The 19,838-nt window shown below is 42.7% G+C and overlaps 1 protein-coding gene across 1 annotated transcript in view; it reads right to left on the bottom strand.

Moving 5' to 3' along the window:
• LOC137536886 (zinc finger protein 208-like) overlaps positions 1-19,130 on the bottom strand; it is a 72,675-nt gene extending 53,545 nt beyond the window's left edge. Inside the window, exons 1-6 of the mRNA XM_068259068.1 lie at positions 19,070-19,130; positions 16,822-16,975; positions 15,881-15,947; positions 15,655-15,752; positions 14,363-14,786; positions 5,472-8,117 (exon numbers count right to left, since the gene is read on the bottom strand). Of these exons, the coding sequence (XP_068115169.1) occupies positions 5,472-8,117; positions 14,363-14,786; positions 15,655-15,752; positions 15,881-15,914 (3,202 nt within the window). The 5' untranslated portion in view covers positions 15,915-15,947; positions 16,822-16,975; positions 19,070-19,130. The remainder of the gene's footprint in view (positions 1-5,471; positions 8,118-14,362; positions 14,787-15,654; positions 15,753-15,880; positions 15,948-16,821; positions 16,976-19,069) is intronic.
• Between the last annotated feature and the right edge of the window lie 708 nt (positions 19,131-19,838).

Here is a 19,838-nt window from a genome sequence, read left to right as displayed (position 1 = left end):
GTTGACTAGGTTACAACCGGTCATGACCGCATGTTACTCTCCACCACTGCCAAAATTTAATCACTGTCACTTTAGGTTGTGCTTAGTCTCCACTTTTTAATCTATAATAGCAATTTCCAAGCGGGCTGGTGTGTGTCTTTATGTCCTTCCATCTTGAACACCTCTTCTCCTGAATCGCCCTGCTATGATTGGCTGCAGAGCTGAGTCTGTCTGCCCCAACCACACCCCCTCCTGCTCCTCTGGCTGTGAAGCTGTGTTTGTGAGCCAGCACACGCCCCCTCTTGCCCTGCTGTAGTTGGCCATGATGGTGATTGCATGCCACCCACATGGCGGGATGGCGCGCGCGTGTGGTGAGATCGCAAACACGCCATTCAGAGAGATGGCCTTGCAGTACTGCCCAAGCAGTGTAGTGCAGACCACCAGCTAGTCATGCAATAAAAGTTATGTTTTAGATACTTAATCTCCTCTAATAGACTTATACTGTGTGTAATATGAGGGGGAGGGGGGTTAGCCATAACAATTATTTGTACCAGAGTTTAGTAGCAAAAACGTTGGTGTTATGTTAGGGCCTGTTACCACTACACACAGATTGGATGCAGAAAAATTGACTCCAATGAATGCCTATGGGAAAATCTGCATCAGAAAAATTGAGTTTAGTGGAAACAGGCTCTTAGACATTTATTGGAGTCAGTTATTCTGCATCTATTCTGCATCCAATCTGCACGTTGTGGAAACAGGCATCCATTCTGTATCCAATCTGCGTGTTGTGGAAACAGGCCCTTAGCCAAACAGATTATGTAGGTAGAAAAGACAGTCTTGTCTAAGGTAAATCATGCAAGCTTTCAGGGATGTAGTCCCCTTCTTCAGGCATATTTCCAGATTTTGGCTGAAGTAAAACACTGATGCAGGTAAAGAGTAAACACAAGATGACCTTGTACCAGAGTTGAACCACTGACAAATGTAACAAGTCATTTAATATGGTAAATCACAAATTGCAAGCACTGCTACATGAGAAAAGAGGAGGCTGACAGAATCACAGAATAAGCTGGCCTCCCTGGTCTTCTCAGCATCAACTATGACCTGGAAAAACCTTTGGTCATCTTTTGGGCAGTCAAAACTAGAATATACTCCTTTATGATCAACTAGAATATACTCCTTATGATCAATTAAAAATTGACCAGTATCCTGAAGGGCAGCATGGTGGCTTAGTGGTTAGCACTCTTGCCTTGCATCGCTGGGTCACTGGTTCGTATCCCAGCCAGGTCAACATCTGCAAGGAGTTTGTATGGTCTACCCGTGTCTGCAGGGGTTTCCCCCGGGCACTCCGGTTTCCTCACACATCCCAAAAACATACAGACAATTGGCTTCCCCCTGAAAATTGGCCCTAGACTACAATACATACACTACACATATACTACATATATATATATATATATATATATATATATATATACATAGACACACACTACAATACATACACTATATATATATGACTATGGTAGGGACTAGATTGTTAGCTCCTTTGAGGGACAGTTAGTGACAAGACTATATATACTCTGTACAGTGCTGTGGAAGATGTCGGCGCTATATAAATAGTAAATAATAATAATAAAATAAGAAATTCCCCAAAAAACTTGGGATCCCGGCCTTAACCACTTCCATATCAGCTGTCTCTGGCCCCTTAAGGATGAGAGCAATAGAAGAAAAAGACTGGGTCTCTACCTGGATAAATGCAATTGTAGCTCTATTTTATTGCACCATAGTGACAAAACAACAATACATTTCGACCAGCAGGCCTTTATCAAGTTTATAACTTGATAAAGGCCTGCTGGCCGAAACATTGTGTTGTTTTGTCACTATGGAGCAATAAAATAGTGCTACAATTGCATTTATCCAGGTAGAGACCCAGTCTTTTTCTTCTATTGCTGTGGACTTTTGCCCCTTGAGGGATCCGGGTGTGGACTGGTTGACTCCCTGGCTCAATTATATTATAGCAGTTGAGCTTCTAGGACTGCTTCTTTTTTCCCTTAAGGACCAGAGACTGCTGGTACCAGAAAACGAATCCCTCACTAACCTGCCGCTCTCGCCAGTCACACTGCTCGCCGATCGCCGGAGGCCCCTTGCTCTGCCGTCGCTATGATGGCAGAGCTCTGTGAGCCGGTCAGGAGCCACTTTCATTGGCTCCTGACCCTATCTTCAATGTGAACCGATACGATTGGCTCACAGTGATCACAGGCACAGTGAGGGGCCTCCGGCGATGGGTGAGCAGTGAGATCAGTGGTAGCAGTTGGTCAGTGGGAACATCCCTCATTGGAGGATGCTTTGATAACAAGACTATGAGATATAACTTCTTTCTCTTCTCTTTTCTTCTCCCTCTCTCTTACTTTATTTCTCTTATCTTCCCACCTCACCAACAGACTCAACTCACTTTCTCCTAGGTGTTTTGTCCATTTTCAGAAGACAGATCAGCAAAATCCTACAACCCTCTATTCCTCTTCCTACTGGTGTAATTTTTCCAATTTAACCTAATACATGCTCCAGAAAGTATGCTGAAGACCTCTGGAACATAAGCTGAGACCATATCAGCAGAATTGTACCAGTGAATGTTTATGTTAAAACATATTGCACTGTTACCTTTTATTCACGATTAATGTATATGACGATACTTAAAGCAAACCTGAACTCTTGCACAGGACACAAGGAAAACATAACAGAAATGCACCCTGTATGTATATAAAGAGTTTAGCCTGTGTAATTCCCCCTCATTTGTGTCTAATCACTAGTTGTAATTTGATCTCCCCCTGTGTCACATGACTGCCTAGGCAGAGATGGCAGATAAGCCCATTTAAAAGCACAGGCTATAAACACTATATCTCTTCTTCCGTGAATCAGGAAGTAAAAACAGTGCAGATTTATTTTAGGATTTGTATTAGTTGTAACAAATACATTTTTTTGTTTAAATTGTATTATGGTGTTGTGTATCTTTTAGAGCAGAGAGGAGTTCTGAGTTCAGGTCCACTTTAAATATGACATTTGTCATTGTATGTCATGTTATCTTGTTGTAAACCAATATCAATTTTGAAACACAAAATCACAATTTGTATCTTTTTATATACTGTTTATTTAAAAGTGAAACAAATGTTATTTACATTCACAATATTCACAATGATAACAATGGTGATAAAACACCTAAAAGTATGCAAATAACCACAATGAATAACGACATGAAGGCAATCCACATCATTTTATACAATGCATTGTAGAGCAGAGAGATCTCCAGATCAGAATGAAACACCAATGAGGAGGCCCAGAGGGTTTTTTGTATTTGAAGGATGAACCTCAGGAAGCACACAGCATTTCATATATCCTGTGTCCAAGGTTGCTATGGTGCTGGAATCTGTGTCCTTCTCTCTCCTGTACAGCAGCACTAAGAATTGATCAGGCAGCACAGTTATTCTAAGACATCTGGACATTATTCCTGTAACTTCAAATTACCTTTCATGCTCCAGAGGGAGAAGGTGTAACAGTAATCCCTTGACACACATGGTTCACTGCTCACTGCCGAGCAGCAGGTATGGCAAACATACTAGAGAGGAACCGTATGTGCCATACAACAGAGAGGGGGAGTGGAGATCTATGTGATGTACTGTGGCAGAGGAAGTAGGGAGAGGATCAGCACTAACTGTACTACAGGGAGAAGAGGGAGAGGAGCAGCATTAACTGTACTATGGAGAGAAGAGAGAGAGGTGAAGCATTTACTGTACTATGGAGAGAAGAGGGAGAGGTGCAGCATGTACTGTACTATGGAGAGAAGAGGGAGAGGTGCAGCATGTACTGTACTATGGAGAGAAGAGGGAGAGGTGCAGCATGTACTGTACTATGGAGAGAAGAGGGAGAGGTGCAGCATGTACTGTACTATGGAGAGAAGAGGGAGAGGTGCAGCATGTACTGTACTTAGGAGAGAAGAGAGAGAGGTGCAGCATGTACTGTACTATGGAGAGAAGAGGGAGAGGTGCAGCATGTACTGTACTATGGAGAGAAGAGAGAGGTGCAGCATTTACTGTACTTAGGAGAGAAGAGAGAGAGGTGCAGCATGTACTGTACTATGGAGAGAAGAGGGAGAGGTGCAGCATTCACTGTACTTAGGAGAGAAGAGAGAGAGGTGCAGCATGTACTGTACTGTACGGTAATGGAGAGGGAGAGGTGCAGCATTCACTGTACTATGGAGAGAAGAGGGAGAGGTGCAGCATTCACTGTACTTAGGAGAGAAGAGAGATGTGCAGCATTCACTGTACTTAGGAGAGAAGAGAGAGAGGTGCAGCATGTACTGTACTATGGAGGGAAGAGGGAGAGAAGCAGCATCTACTGTACTATGGAGAGAAGAGGGAGAGGTGCAGCATGTACTTTACTATGGAGGGAAGAGGGAGAGGTGCAGCATTCACTGTACCATGGAGAGAAGAGGGAGATGTGCAGCATGTACTGTACTATGCAGAGAAGAGGGAGAGGTGCAGCATGTACTGTACCATGGAGAGAAGAGGGAGAGAAGCAGCATCTACTGTACTATGGAGAGAAGAGGGAGAAGTGCAGCATTCACTGTACTTAGGAGAGAAGAGAGAGAGGTGCAGCATGTACTGTACTATGGAGGGAAGAGGGAGAGGTGCAGCATGTACTGTACCATGGAGAGAAGAGGGAGAGGTGCAGCATGTACTGTACTATGGAGAGAAGAGGGAGAGGTGCAGCATTCACTGTACTATGGAGAGAAGAGGGAGAGGTGCAGCATTCACTGTACTTAGGAGAGAAGAGAGAGGTGCAGCATGTACTGTACTATGGAGAGAAGAGGGAGAGGTGCAGCATTTACTGTACTTAGGAGAGAAGAGGGAGAGGTGCAGTATGTACTGTACTATGGAGGGAAGAGGGAGAGGCACAGCATTCACTGTACTATGGAAGGAAGAGGGAGAGGTGCAGCATGTACTGTACTATGGAGAGAAGAGGGAGAGAAGCAGCATCTACTGTACTATGGAGAGAAGAGGGAGAGGTGCAGCATGTACTGTACTATGGAGAGAAGAGGGAGAGGTGCAGCATTCACTGTACTTAGGAGAGAAGAGGGAGAGGTGCAGCATGTACTGTACTATGGAGAGGGAAGGTGGCAGAAGAGCAGCATGTACTGTATTCTACAGAAGGGAAGCAGCATATACTATACTATGCAGAGAGAAGGGATAAGAGCAGTGTATACTGTGTTATAAGGGAGATGAGGGCAGAAGAGCAACAGCTAGGGGGGTATGGTGGAATATGTGGCCATTACTACATACTGAGGAGGCAGCACTTCTTATACATAGAGGGATAAGATCAGCACAGCAAACAAAAAGAGGGGGCATTGGTCAAGCATTATTGCTGAAGAATATCCATGTCCCTTTCACAAAGTTCCACATATACAACCAAACACCAGTACATATGTCACCTGCATCAATGGGAATGGGATCTCTGATGTACAATTAGAGTCATTTTCCGTGAGAAACATTTCCCACACTCTGAGCATGAGAAGGGGCGCTCACCTGTGTGACTTCTCTGGTGTGCCAGAAATTCCCCTTTCCGAATGAAACACTTCCCGCACTCTGAACATGAAAACGGATACTCGCCTGTGTGACTTCTCTGATGATTGAGAAAACAAGTCTTCCAAGCAAAGCATTTCCCACACTCTGAACATGAAAAAGGACGTTCGCCTGTGTGACTCCTCTGATGTTCAAGAAAATGCCCCCTCCGAATGAAACCTTTCCCACACACCGAACATAAAAAAGGACGCTCCCCAGTGTGACTTTTCTTGTGTATACGAAGGTGTGCTTTCTGTTTGAAACTTTTCCCACATTCTGAGCATGGAAAAGGACGCTCGCCCGTATGATTTCTCTGGTGGGCAAGAAATTCTCCTTTCCTGAAAAAACCTTTCCCACAATCTGAACATGTAAATGGATACTTGCCTGTGTGAGTTGTCTGGTGTCTGAGAAAACATGATTTCCAAACAAAGCATTTCCCACACTCTGAACAGGAAAAAGGATGCTCGCCTGTGTGAATTCTCTGGTGTTCAAGAAACTGTCCTTTACGAATAAAACCTTTCCCACAAACGGAACATGAATAAGGACGTTCACCTGTGTGACTTCTCTGGTGCATGACAAGGTTTTTCTTCTGAATGAATCCTTTCCCACACTCTGAGCATGAGAAAGGACGCTCACCTGTGTGAAGTCTCTGGTGCACAAGTAAGTCCCTTTTAGAAACAAAACATTTCCCACACTCTGTACACGAGAAAGGACGCTCACCTGTGTGACCTCTCTGGTGTTGAAGAAAGTCTCGTTTATAGTAAAAACGTTTCCCACATTCCACACATGAAAACCGATGCTCCCCAGTATGGTTTCTCTGGTGCTGAATAAGACTTGATTTGAATATGAAGCATTTCCCACACTCTGCACATGAAAAAGGTCGGTCACCTGTGTGATTTCTCTGATGTCTGACTAGTTCTGATTTCTGAAAGAATGATTTCTTACACTCTGGGCATGAAAAAGGGCGCTCACCACTATGCATTCTCTGATGTCTAAGGAGGACTACTTTAAACCGAAAGCCTTTTCCACACTCTGAACATGAAAAAGGACAGTCCGCTTTGTGAACTCTCTGATGTACTCTAAGGCTTGATTTCTGAGTAAAGGTTTTCTCACACTCTGAACAAGAATAAGGCCGCTCACCTGTGTGAATTCTCTGGTGTACAAGCAACACTTCTTTCCGGATAAAACCTTTCCCACACTCAGAGCATGAAAATGGACGCTCCCCTGTGTGACTTATCTGGTGTACTTTAAGGTGTATTTTCTGACTGAAACTTTTCCCACACTCAGAACACGAGAATGGACGTTTCTCTGTGTGGCATTTTTGGTGCTGAAGAAAGTCTTGTTTGTTGTAAAACACTTTTCCACATTTGACACATGAAGAATGCCCTTCTGTGTGCATCTTCTGGTGGTGAAGGAGGCGGGATCTGATGGTGAAAGATTTCCCACATTCTGCACATGAAAAAGGTCTCTCTCCTGTGTGACTTTTCTGGTGCACATGTAGGCTTGTTTTAAAGTTGAAACGTTTCCCGCACTCTGAACATGAAAAAGGTCGCTCTCCTGTGTGAATTCTCTGGTGCTTGGCAAGGGTGGATTTCTGAGAGAAGCTTTTCCCACACTCAGAACATGAAAAAGGCCGCTCCATGTTGTGAATTCTCTGGTGTTTGTTCAGAGTCGAACTCTGACGGAAAGTTTTCCCACAATCAGAACATGAGAAAGGCCGCTCACCCGTGTGACTTCTCTGGTGTTCCAGAAACCGATCTTTCCGAATGAAGCCTTTCCCACACTCAGAACATGAAAAAGGAAGCCCACGTTTGTGACTTTTCTGGTGTACATTCAGGTTTGATTTACGACTGAAGTTTTTCCCACACTCTGAGCATGAAAAGGGCCGCTCCCCGGTGTGCACTTTCTGATGAAGAACCAGAGAGTAATTCCGCGTGAAACACTTGCCACATTCAGAACACACAAAGCTTGTAATACGATTGTGAATCCTTTGGTGTTTCTCAAGGTTTGTTTGCAGAGTGAAGGTTTTCCCACAGTCTGCACATGAGAAGGCCGGCTCGCGTGCGTGAATTCTCTGGTGTCTAACAAGGTGCGTTTTCTGGCTGAAACATTTCCCACACTCGGCACATAAGAAGGGACGCTCCCCACTGTGTACCCTCTGATGCTGAACGAGAAGGGAATTTCTAGTAAAACTCTTGTCACATTCAGAGCATGGGAATCTCTTATCTGCAGTAGTTATAATCATCTGGGATGTGGTAGGTGAGAATTCCTCATTTTTACACCGATCTGGGGTACTATTGGCAGCATGAAAACCGAGATGGATATTTGGGGTAACAGGATATGATACATAAGACATTTCCTCGGGTTTAGAGGGATCCGGTGATCTCCCCTCTGGGTGAAGTCTGTGATGTGTATTTCCAGTAATGGGGTTTCCTCCTGGAGAATATTGTGTGACACCATTATCTTCTGCATTATCATCTGGAGGTGAGATAAGACGTCCCTCTGAGGTGTTTCCGATATAATGTCCATCTATTGGGGAAATAATAGATACATTATTATTATTATTATTGATTTATAAAGTGCCAACATACTCAATGGTGCTGTACAAAATAAGAAACAAACATGGGGTACATAATACAGACAAATGGAATACACCCATAAACAAAATACAGAATTGGTGGCAAAATACAGAATTGGTAATTATAGTGGCAAAAATAGCATGATGAATAAAATGTATAATGAATTCCAAGACACAAAAGTGAGAGAGAGCCCTGCCCTTGCGAGCTTATAATCTAAAGGAATAGGGGAGAAACAAGAGGTGGGGTAGTATAGCAAAAAAAACACACCTAGAGGCAGTGTGTTTTAGGATATCTAGTAGGAGTAAAACTTGGCCTTAGGACAAAGGGGAAGTGGCCTAAAGTAGAGTGCTTGTTGAGAAAAGTGAGTTTTGAGAGAGCATTTAAAGGTAATAAAGGTTGGAGAATGACGGATGTGTTGAGGGATGGCATTCCAGAGGTGGGGTGAAGCATGTGTGAAATCTTGTATACGTGAATGCGAGGAGGTAATTGTAGAAGAGAACAATAGGTCAAGTGCAGATCTGAGATTGCGATTTGCTTTGACATCTGGAAAGCATAGAGGATAGAGCTTATACAGGATCTTCTCAAAAAATGAGCATATTGTGATAAAGTTCATTATTTTCTGTAATGTACTGATAAACATTAGACTTTCATATATTTTAGATTCAAATACACACAACTGAAGTAGTTCAAGACTTTCATTGTTTTTTTTATTGAGGATTTTGGCATACAGTTCATGAAAACCCAAATTTCCTATCTCAAAAAATTAGCATATTTCATCCGACCAATAAAAGAAAAGTGTTTTTATAACAAAAAAAGTCAACCTTCAAATAATTATGTTCAGTTATGCACTCAATACTTGGTCGGGAATCCTTTTGCAGAAATGACTGCTTCAATGCGGCGTGGCATGGAGGCAATCAGCCTGTGGCACTGCTAAGGTGTTATGGAGGCCCAGGATGCTTCGATAGCGGCCTTAAGCTCATCCAGAGTGTTGGGTCTTGCGTCTATCAACTTTCTCTTCACAATATCCCACAGATTCTCTGTGGGGTTCAGGTCAGGAGAGTTGGCAGGCCAATTGAGCACAGTAATACCATGGTCAGTAAACCATTTACCAGTGGTTTTGGCACTGTGAGCAGCTGCCAGATCGTGCTGAAAAATGAAATCTTCATCTTCATAAAGCTTTTCAGCAGATGGAAGCATGAACCCACTTTTGAACCAGAAACAGAGGAAGAAGCGCCTGACCTGGGCTACAGAGAAGCAGCACTGGACTGCTCAGTGGTCCAAAGTACTTTTTATCGGATGAAAGCAACTTTTACATGTCATTCGGAAATCAAGGTGCCAGAGTCTGGAGGAAGACTGGGGAGAAGGAAAAGCCTGAAGTCCAGTGTCAAGTACCCACAGTCAGTGATGGTCTGGGGTGCCATGTCCGCTCGTGGTGTTGGTCCACTGTGTTTTATCAAGGGCAGGGTCAATGCAGCTAGCTAGCAGGAGATTTTGGAGCACTTCATGCTTCCATCTGCTGAAAAGCTTTATGGAGATGAAGATTTCATTTTTCAGCACGACCTGGTACCTGCTCACAGTGCCAAAACCACTGGTCAATGGTTTACTGACCATGGTATTAATGTGCTCAATTGGCCTGCCAACTCTCCTGACCTGAACCCCATTGAGAATCTTTGGGATATTGTGAAGAGAAAGTTGGGAGACCCAAGACCCAACACTCTGGATGAACTTAAGGCCGCTATAGAAGCATCCTGGGCCTCCATAACACCTGAGCAGTGCCACAGGCTGATTGCCTCCATGCCACGCCGCATTGAAGCAGTCATTTCTGCAAAAGGATTCCCGACCAAGTATTGAGTGCATAACTGAACATAATTATTTGAAGGTTGACTTTTTTTGTTATAAAAACACTTTTCTTTTATTGGTCGGATGAAATATGCTAATTTTTTGAGATAGGAAATTTGGGTTTTCATGAGCTGTATGCCAAAATCATCAATATTAAACAAAAAAAGGCTTGAACTACTTCAGTTGTGTGTATCTAAAATATATGAAAGTCTAATGTTTATCAGTACAATACAGAAAATAATGAACTTTATCACAATAAGCTTTTTTTTTTTTAGAAGATCCTGTATATAGAGGTTATAGAGGATACATTCCTGGTGTGGTTAGTCATGCACAGCTGTGTCAAAATTTACTTTTTGCCATGGTCTATACTATTTTATATTAATCATAATAATCACTAGCTTGTTTGTTTGTTTTTGTATTTTACTACATTTTTCCAAATGCTCATTTGATTCTTTTTTGGGTAAAATACCCTCACTGTCCATATCAACATGTGAAAAAGTTACTGCTTTCCCTGAATTCAGTGCTTGGCTGTGCTATTTGCTGCAATCAATCACTTTCTTTGGCATTGCTTTGGATACATTTTGGCCCACCCTCTACAGAACAGGTATAAATCCTGGAGGACTTTCAACTACAAACTAACAATTTAAAGGACAACTGAAGCAAAAGGGATATGGAGGCTGCAATATTTGTTTCCTTTTAAACAATACCAGTTGTCTGGCATTATGCTGATCTATGTGGCTGCAGTAGTGTCTAATGCTGGGAACACACATATCCTCAGATTAGAACTAGTGAACTGGTACAAGAGGAAGCCTTAAAGCGGTATAAAACGGACATAATATTTAATAAAAACATGTTTTCCTACTTTTTATATCCCATACAGTTATCATTTGTGCATGAGTATTGTTAATCATTTAGAAATTACAAGTTCCCAAAGTACAATTTTTTTTGCTCTAAATGCTGCCATTGCATTTTATTCATAACTGGTGTATTCTTATTGTAATGTACCCAGAAATGCTTTGTGAGTATCTGTCTGCGTTCTGGAGTGTCTGAATTGTCAGAGAATGTTTACATTCCTCACTTGACACAATTAAGTAAACACAAGATAATGTTATCTTCAGTTCGGTTACGTCCAGCTGTCCCTGCAGGGAGCTTAAGTAAGTCCTGTGTTTAACCAGTTGAATGCTGTTCTAGTAAAAAAAATGGTGGTAGTACATAATATGCTGTAAATCTTTTAGAGCAAAGAAAATATGCTGGGTTTCATACCACTTTAAAGGGAACCCGAGGTGAGAGGGATATGGAGACTGACATGTTTATTTCCTTTTAAATAATGCACATTACCTGGTTGTCCTGCTGATTCTCTGCCTCTAATACCATAGACCATAAACATGCAGAGCAGTTGTCTATGACAAATCTGACAAGATTAGCTGTGCGCTTGTTTCCTGTGTGTGATTTAGACCTTACTGACCAGAAAGATCAGCAGGATTGCCAGGCAACTGGTATTGTTTAAAAGGAAATAAATATGGCAGCTTCCATAGGTCTCACACCTCGAATTCCTTTTAAGCTGTACAAATAGATATTAAATAGGAAGGTGGAAACTGTCCTCTTTTCCCAAGTATTGAGCCGGCAAAGAAAATTATTCAATGACTTGTTTCATCGGTCTACGCCAGCTTCTTCAGGTATATAGTCTGACATAGTGCCGATAGCTGCAGAGAGCATCTCTAGGTCCTTTGTAACTGAAGAAGCTGCTGTAATCTGGCCAAACGTGTTGTTGGGAATTCTATATTTGATGTATGGGGTCAGCTGAGAAGAGGAGATTCCTAGTCTCATCTTACTTTCTGGCAGCTAGGCCTCATCTTAGACTTTAAAAACACAGAACATTTAAATTGTGCTTTTATAGTGCTTATTGTGCTTTTATGCTACTGCTCCATAGCCAGTAGCAGTGTTAGGGAGACTTGCCTAAAGTCTCCTACTGAATAGGTGCTGGCTTACTGAACAGGAAGAGCCGAGATTCGAACCATGGTCGCCTGTGTCAGAGGCAGAGCCCTTAACCTAGTACTCTATCTAGCCACTCTCTACTCAAGACAGCTGCGATGTAGCTGGCAGCATGGCAGCCAGTCAGTGGTTTTCTTTTCCTCTGAAGATTTACAGCTTAGGTCATTTAGCTTTAAAAAATGCTGATGGTTATGGTACAGTTGGCTGTGGAGGAATGGAAGGGGTGTGTGCTGCAAGCAATCTGATCACTATAAGCCACAGAGGGATGCTCAGACATACTGTTGTGATTAAAGACAACTGACCTGAGAGGGATATGGAGGCTGAAATATTTATTTCCATTTAAACAATGCAGACTGCCTGGCTGTTCTTCTGATCCTCTGCCTCTAATATTCTTAGCCTTAGACCCTGATTCAGGCTATCAGAGAGTGCTTTGTAAACCTTTCCTGATACATTTCAGTACATTTCTTTCCTAGGTCTTCTGGAATTTAATTTGAGGCAGGGAGTGCTGCTTGTTTGGAGCTTTTAAGCAACTTCTGGAAAATGTATATTTGAGTGATATTGGGTGGGTCCAAACTAATTTAATCCCTGTTCTTGATTAGTTGATTGACAGGCTAAAGGTGGCCATACACTTATAAATCGCCACCAGCTTCGACCATCCGATCTATTACTGCTTCACACTAGGCATGGATTGTAATAGATTTCAGCATTTGTAGGGGTAGGGGACATGATTTTATACACAGGAATGGAGATGGGCCTTTCATATGGTGTACAGTATCTCCTCATTTGTTGGTACTATGATGTTATACTGAGGAATGGAGATGGGCCTTTCATATGGTGTACAGTATCCCCTCCTCATTTGTTGGTACTATGATGTTATACTGAGGAATGGAGATGAGCCTTTTATATGGTGTACAGTATCTCCCTGTCATTTGTTGGTACTACAATGTTATTCTGAGGAATGGAGATGAGCCTTTCAAAATATGTACACCAATGCTTTCCAAACCTGTACTCAACTCCCACTGCATGTTTTGTAGTTAATTATTATTGTGCATTTATATGGAGCGGAGATCTTCCACAGCACTAAATAGAGTAGATAATTATGCCTTCTTAGCGTTATGATTAATTTTGGATTTTTTATAGGTGGTGTAATTTTTTTTCACTTTTAGACCCTAAATTTAGAACTAATCACTCAGAAGGCTGAAGACCTGGAGAACGCTGGAGTCCCCCCTCCAATAAGTTCAGGCAGCCTCTGCATATTACTCACCTCCCTGGGATCCAGAGCTGCATTCTTCCTGGTGTCCTCCAGGTGGCACTCTACCCTTATGGTAAGATCTCCATCTACCGCCACATGATAGATAACAATCTCACCTGGTGACCTGGAGAGAAGACATATAAAGTACTGCTCTGCTGCGCTCTTTACTATAACCTGTCCTGCCTGGGAGTTGCCCTGATCCAGGCTCGGGATTACAGCTCAGAGTATGTTTATTTTCAGCCTAAGTTTGAGTCGGGAATACCATTAGGGAGGTTAACTGTCCCTCAGAGAAGCTCACAATCGAATCCTAAAACATAGCCACACGTCACTATCACAATATATGTCCAATTTTGAGGGAACCAATCAACTTATCTGTAGGTCTTTGTGATATGGCAGGAGAATTACCCAGAGAAAACTCACATGTACACTGCGAGAAAATAGAAACTCTAGGATTTAAACTGATGGACTGTCAGTGTTCTCCCCAGAATTTTTTTTCCACCCGGGTGGCATGAAAAAGTAGCCGGGTGGGAATGCAGGGCCAGTGCAACTCTGCTTACAGCATAGGAGGAGAATGAGGAGGTGAGCCAATGTGAGCCAGGCTTTACCAAAATTAGCTGGGTGGAGCTCCTGACTATAAGAGCCTGGGGAGAACACTGCTGTAACAAGATGTATGTTCTTTAAAAATCCAGTTACTTATTGGAATGCTCCTAATAGTCAGTAATCCATTAGTAAAATTTGCACTGGACAACCTGAGCAAGTGAGCCTTACAAGCAGTTAATACGCTATATGCAAACCTTCAGCTGCAGGGTGAGAGTGCTAGTCACTGTATCACCCATTCCAATAGTAGTGTACATAGGAGGTTATCTGCAAATTAGGCACTGGTGGTGGGAATTGAGGACAGGTTTGGAGAACACAGGTGTACAGCACCTCCACTTCATTTTTTGAAAGCATTAACTGGTAAATTACACAAAGCTTTCTGATAAGGACCAGAGATTCATCTATTCTGCATACACTTTTACCACTACAATCTGTTACTTATATCCAGTGAGTGGGCGGGTACAGTAATGATTTTTTTAAGGTATGATGATGAGAATTTCTCAAAGATCTCTTACCTGAGCCAATGTCTAGAGAACATTCCTCCTTTTTGACTGGCATCACCTTCTGACCCTCTTTTGTATGCTGCAGATCACTCTTCACACAGGTCTCCGTTTCTTCTTCTTTAATTGTCCCCATACTTTTGCCGTCCTCCAAAGACTGCTGATCACCCGTCACACACGTCTCCTCTTTTTCCTCTTTAATTGTCCTCATCATGTCACCTTCTTTCAAATCCTGATGATCACCATTCACATCCCTCTCTTCTTCCTCTTTCATAGTCCTCATGATTTCTTTCTCCTCTGCAGATTGATTATCACTTTTCACATATGTTTTAATTATCTCAGTCATTTCATCCCCCTCTGTAGACTTGTGATCATGTCTAACACACGCCTCTTCTACTTCCTCTTTAACCTCGACTTTAGCTTCAATCGGTTTGTCCTCCTTACAGAAATAAAATAATATCGTTAAAATTAGATAATAGAGATTTCATAGAAGATAAGAACCTTAAAGGAAACCAGAGACGAACAACATTTAAAAATGAAAAAAAAAAAAAGATGTTATACATACCTGGGGCTTCCTCCAGCCCCATAAGCTTGGATTGATCCCACGCCGCCGTCCTCCTCTGCCTCTATCGCCGGTACCGGGTCCCGTCACTTCCAGCCAGTTTTCTGCATGCACAGGGGCTTCCTCTGGCTCTTTACGCATGTGCCAGCGCAGGGCGGAGGAAGCGCACTGCGCTTGCGTCGACTGGCGGAAATGACGGGACCCGGTACCGGCGGACGGTGGTAGCGGAGAAAGGCGACATGGGAGCGATCCAGGCTGATGGGGCTGGAGGAAGCCCCAGGTATGTATAAATATTCATCTCTGGTTCTCTTTAAGCCCCATACACACGCTCAACAGCGGTCTTTTGTGCAGCACAATTATCATACAACTTTTGTTGTGAAACAAGTTGTACAACCAAAAAAAAGTTGCATGCTATTGTTCACACAACTGATAATAGGTCAATCTAACAGTTGGATTGACTTCTTATCAGTTGTGTGAACAATAGCAAGCAATTTCTAATGGTTGTTTCAACTTGTTTCACAAGAAAAGTTGTTGATAATTGTGCTGCATAAAAGACCGCTGTTGAACGTGTGTATGGGGCTTAAGTTTATGATACAATCTTAATTGTTCAATTTTACCAAATTTATGTAGAAGGATAAACTGGGTGAATATACTTTTAATGGATATTTTAGGTGTCCCTAATATTAGATAGAAGTAGTAAGATTGTGCAATTAATGGGCACTATTAGTCTCTCTGTTCCACCTACCTGATAATGATGGGGGTTGGCGTGATCTTCCTGTGGACAATCCAGGGTATAAAGAGGACCTGTACATCTCTCTGGTGGATTTCTGTTACTGGATCCCTCTTTAGAAAAAAAAACACACACACACACTGACTGAGTACATTGTTTCTATCAGACAAATGGGGATCTAAGTGGACACTCTGTGCTCAACAGCTCTCTCCTTTATTAAGAAATGAAAGTCTCCTCTTACCTGGTGATGTGAGGGGCGGCTGATTTTCCATCATGATATCCTTGTATCCCTCTGAATACTGCCCTTCCTGCATGGAGAAAAAGTTGGTGACATCCTGACACACACAATAACACAAGCAACAAATATCCAAAAGAGTCAGGGGAAAACTTAGCTCAATGTGCATCCAACAAGTGGACAAGGCCTTACTGACAGTTAAAACAGATTTGATTAGGTCATAAAATAGGAACAAGGGCACATGTAACAAATCAAGTTAAAAGGAGGGGTCCCTATGAGTAAACATACAGTCACCATTATGGCTGTGTACTGTATAACACAGCAGGTAAATCACTGCTGTTCTGTTTAAATGCCAGATCAAAGAAGACTGTGGGCATACAGGTGATGTAGGTCAAGCTAGAGCCCAGAGGGAGGTTGTGAGAGCTGCAGGTGAGTATCTCTGTAGTTCAGGTGTGCAAAGTGCAAACCAAACAAACCATCTAAACCAACAGGTTTCGCCACAATAGCTTCATCAGGGCGTATAAACAATTTACAGCAGTAAACCCCAACCCCCAATAATACACATTTATTAACCAGTAGCCACACGGAGTTACATGTTTAGTAATAGCCCCCCTCAGAGCTGATTGTGTGTCCTTGCTGCCCACCTAAGTAGGACTCAGTGGTAATAGTGGGGGTGGGGGTAGGCATTGACAATAAACAATTTATTGTACAATCTTGCTCAGTTTTATCAAATCAGTATAAAAGAAGGCTAAAGTTGCTAAAGGTACTTTGAACAGGTACTTTAGGTAGTACCTCATATCACACAGATGCGGTAAGATTGGAGGAGTTTGTACATTCAATATTGCATGGTTGGTGGCCAGCTTTTGTCTGAAGTTATTTCACCAGACTCTATCCTGAACTTGTGCTGACAAATTGATAGCATGATACATTATTCTTGGCACATTCACCTCTCCAGTCAGAGGTCCTGCTGTTGAGCTGAGTATGGTAATCTATTGATGTTGTCTCTCTCTGGTGTCAGGCCGTAGGGTGGGGGACATCCAATATAAATTGTGTGTCGGGACTCAGTACCTCACCAGATATCTTCTTCAAATCTTTACAGTCCTGTATATAGAAACACATAACAATGACTGCCACATGACACTCCCAGAATCCTCCTCTCCTGTCTGGATGTAATGCCACCCACTGGTCCGGTCTGCCTGTAACTTTGACCACCACGTGACACTCCCAGAATCCTCCTCACCTCTCCTATCTGAATGCAATGCTACCCACTGGCCAGGTCTGCTTGTAACAATGACCGCCACGTGACACTACCACAACTCTCCTCTCCTGTCTGGATGCAATACTATACACTGCCGGGGGGTTCTGCTGAGCTTAAGCTGGAGGGGAGCGCACATGTGGGACCCAGGTGAGGGAGGGGGGTCCAAAACCCCTCCCCACCGCTGTGTCCAATTCCCACTTTCTGCCCGCTACCCCCTTATGTAGCATATGCTACGCCGTGGGTCAGCTAGTGGTACTTTATTTCCCTAAACAGATGGATATATTTCAAGTTCAACATTTTTTTCCCCTTTTCTGTCCTTTGGTTTGGTTTGGCAAAGGACATCCGAGGTGAAAATAAACTGATGAGATAAACAATCGTATCTATCCTCCTTCTCCTAAAAATAACCTTTTTTTTTAGATACCCCACAGTTTTATTTTATATTTAAAGAAATTCTGAAGCCAATTTAAATACTTGTTTTTTCCTGCTATTTGCAATAAGCAATACGTGCAGTGCTGAAACGCCAAATTCCCGTGGCAGAACGAGGGCTTTATACCCCTTAAATCCCCGGGGCAAAAATCGGGGAGTGCTTCCTGGTAGAGGCAGAGCTCTGCGCTGTAGCTCTGCCTCTACTGGAGTCAATCTCCGCCAATCGCCGCCTCTCCCTGCCTTCTTTCACTTAGAGGGGCGGGGAGAGGCAGAGATTGGTGCGGAGAGTGACTCCAGTAGAGGCAGAGCCACAGCACAAATCTCTACCTCCCCGGGCAGCAAAATTCACGGCCTGGAAAGTCGCGAATTTTTGCCCCGGGATTTGGGGGGTGTAAAGCCCTCGTTCTGCCACTGTAATGCGGCATTTCAGCACTGCACATATTGCTTATTGCAAATAGCAGGAGCAGGGTAAGTCATTTATCAGCTTTACCCTGCGCCCAAATCTCCCGGTGGCCGATTCATAGGCACATTGTATGAGGGCCAACAAATTTTAAATACTCTAAACAAATTGCGTAGGTAAGCCCTCCCTACTACATAGCAGTGTTAAAATTAGGGAGGCTAGTCTACTTTAGTAGACCCAACAGGAAACCTCAAAGAGAAGAGTTCTCCAATCACAGCGCCCTCTACACTACAGCATAAAGCATTATGATTGGCAGAATGGTGTTGATGTAGTTCATGACAAGGTATCTAAAACCCAAATGGTTCCAAGGGAGCTGTCCACCCAATCACATTAGTGGATTTTTTCTGTGGTTTCCCAAAAACATACAGATAAAGATAATTGGCTAAAATTGGCCCTTGACTATGATACATGCACTACACAATACATACATAGATATAGGACTATGGTAGGGACATATATTGTGAGCCCCTCTGCTGTGACACAGTTAGTTACATGACAATATGCTCTGTACAGTGCTGCGTAATTTGTTGGCACTTGGCACTATACAAATACTTTATTAAATAAAAAAAAAAAAAGAAATGACGAGTCTTTCCAACTACATTTTCCACAACAATATTCCCAACGACTATGTCATTTAAATACTGCACACGGAAGCTATTTTTCACATGATATGCATGCATGCTGGAGTGAGTGAGTGAGTGAGTGTGTGAGTGTGTCTTTACACAGAACTCATTAGAATGAGAAAGCTAATGGCAGCTTGATTAATTAGACAGGTAATTAATTATCAGCTTCCTGCATCTGATTAGCCCCGTGCAAAGTTCCAATTCAGCCCTCCTAGTTCCAGTTCCTGTGCAGCTAATCATTAAACTCAAATAAAATGAAGCTCATCTCTTACTGTATATGTCTTAGCTATTACATGCACTAAATTAAGTAAACCCCTATGTTATTATTATCGTCTATGTGTGCAGCAACTGTTGCTGGTGGTGGGGGAGGGGAGAAGGGATACTCGGTGTAAATATATAATGACAATGACAACATAGAATCTGATTACCTTCCCTGTTGCCAGTCTCAGCAATGTCTCCTCTGCACATCCTCTTCAATGGAACGTCCTGTTTATACGTCCCACCTTTTCCTGTGCGAAAGCGCCATCTTGTGTAAAATAGAGGAACTGTAGCTATTATTACATTCTCTATGGCAGCAGTACAGTATTAGCAGTCAGTGGTATTACAGTGCAGGTCATTCTAAAGGTAACCATAGACCTGACGATTATAGGCAGATTCCACACAAAAAAAACAAATTTATCTCTAATCAAATCTGGCCTTAGGCTTGGATCCCAATAGAAATCGCAAAACGCAATCGCTAGTGATTTGTGATCGTGCCTGCGATTACAATTTCCTTAATCGCAATTGCTCTGGTGGACAATATACATTGGCAGAGCGTTTAGGGAAAATGCTAGAGTTTGAAAGTGCTCCCTAAACGCTCAAAGAAAACAAAACAAAAAACACTCTAGTGGATTCAAGGCCTTAATGATTCTTCCTGTTTACCTGCTGACCAAACCTGGTATTCTGTCCTGACTTTGCTTCCTGCCTGCTTCCTTCTGTACAATTACGAATGTATATGTGTAAATTTGTGTATATTTCCTGTGTATATTTAGTCAGTTAGAGATAGATAGGTTGCAAAAGGAGGAGATAGTCTGCACTGCTAGATGAAAGCTTCATTCCCAATTGGTGTCCATTGTGACAAGGTTTAAAATTGTATAGTAAAAAGTCACATACCGTGGAGAAAGCAGGCATGCGGGTGGATGCAGGGGGAAGACGTGA

Source organism: Hyperolius riggenbachi, chromosome 10 (genome assembly GCF_040937935.1).
Source record: "Hyperolius riggenbachi isolate aHypRig1 chromosome 10, aHypRig1.pri, whole genome shotgun sequence".
In the NCBI taxonomy this organism is placed as follows: Eukaryota; Metazoa; Chordata; class Amphibia; order Anura; family Hyperoliidae; genus Hyperolius; species Hyperolius riggenbachi.
The sequence above is the reverse complement of the archived record's forward strand: the minus strand, read 5'-3'. Positions and strand labels throughout refer to the sequence as shown.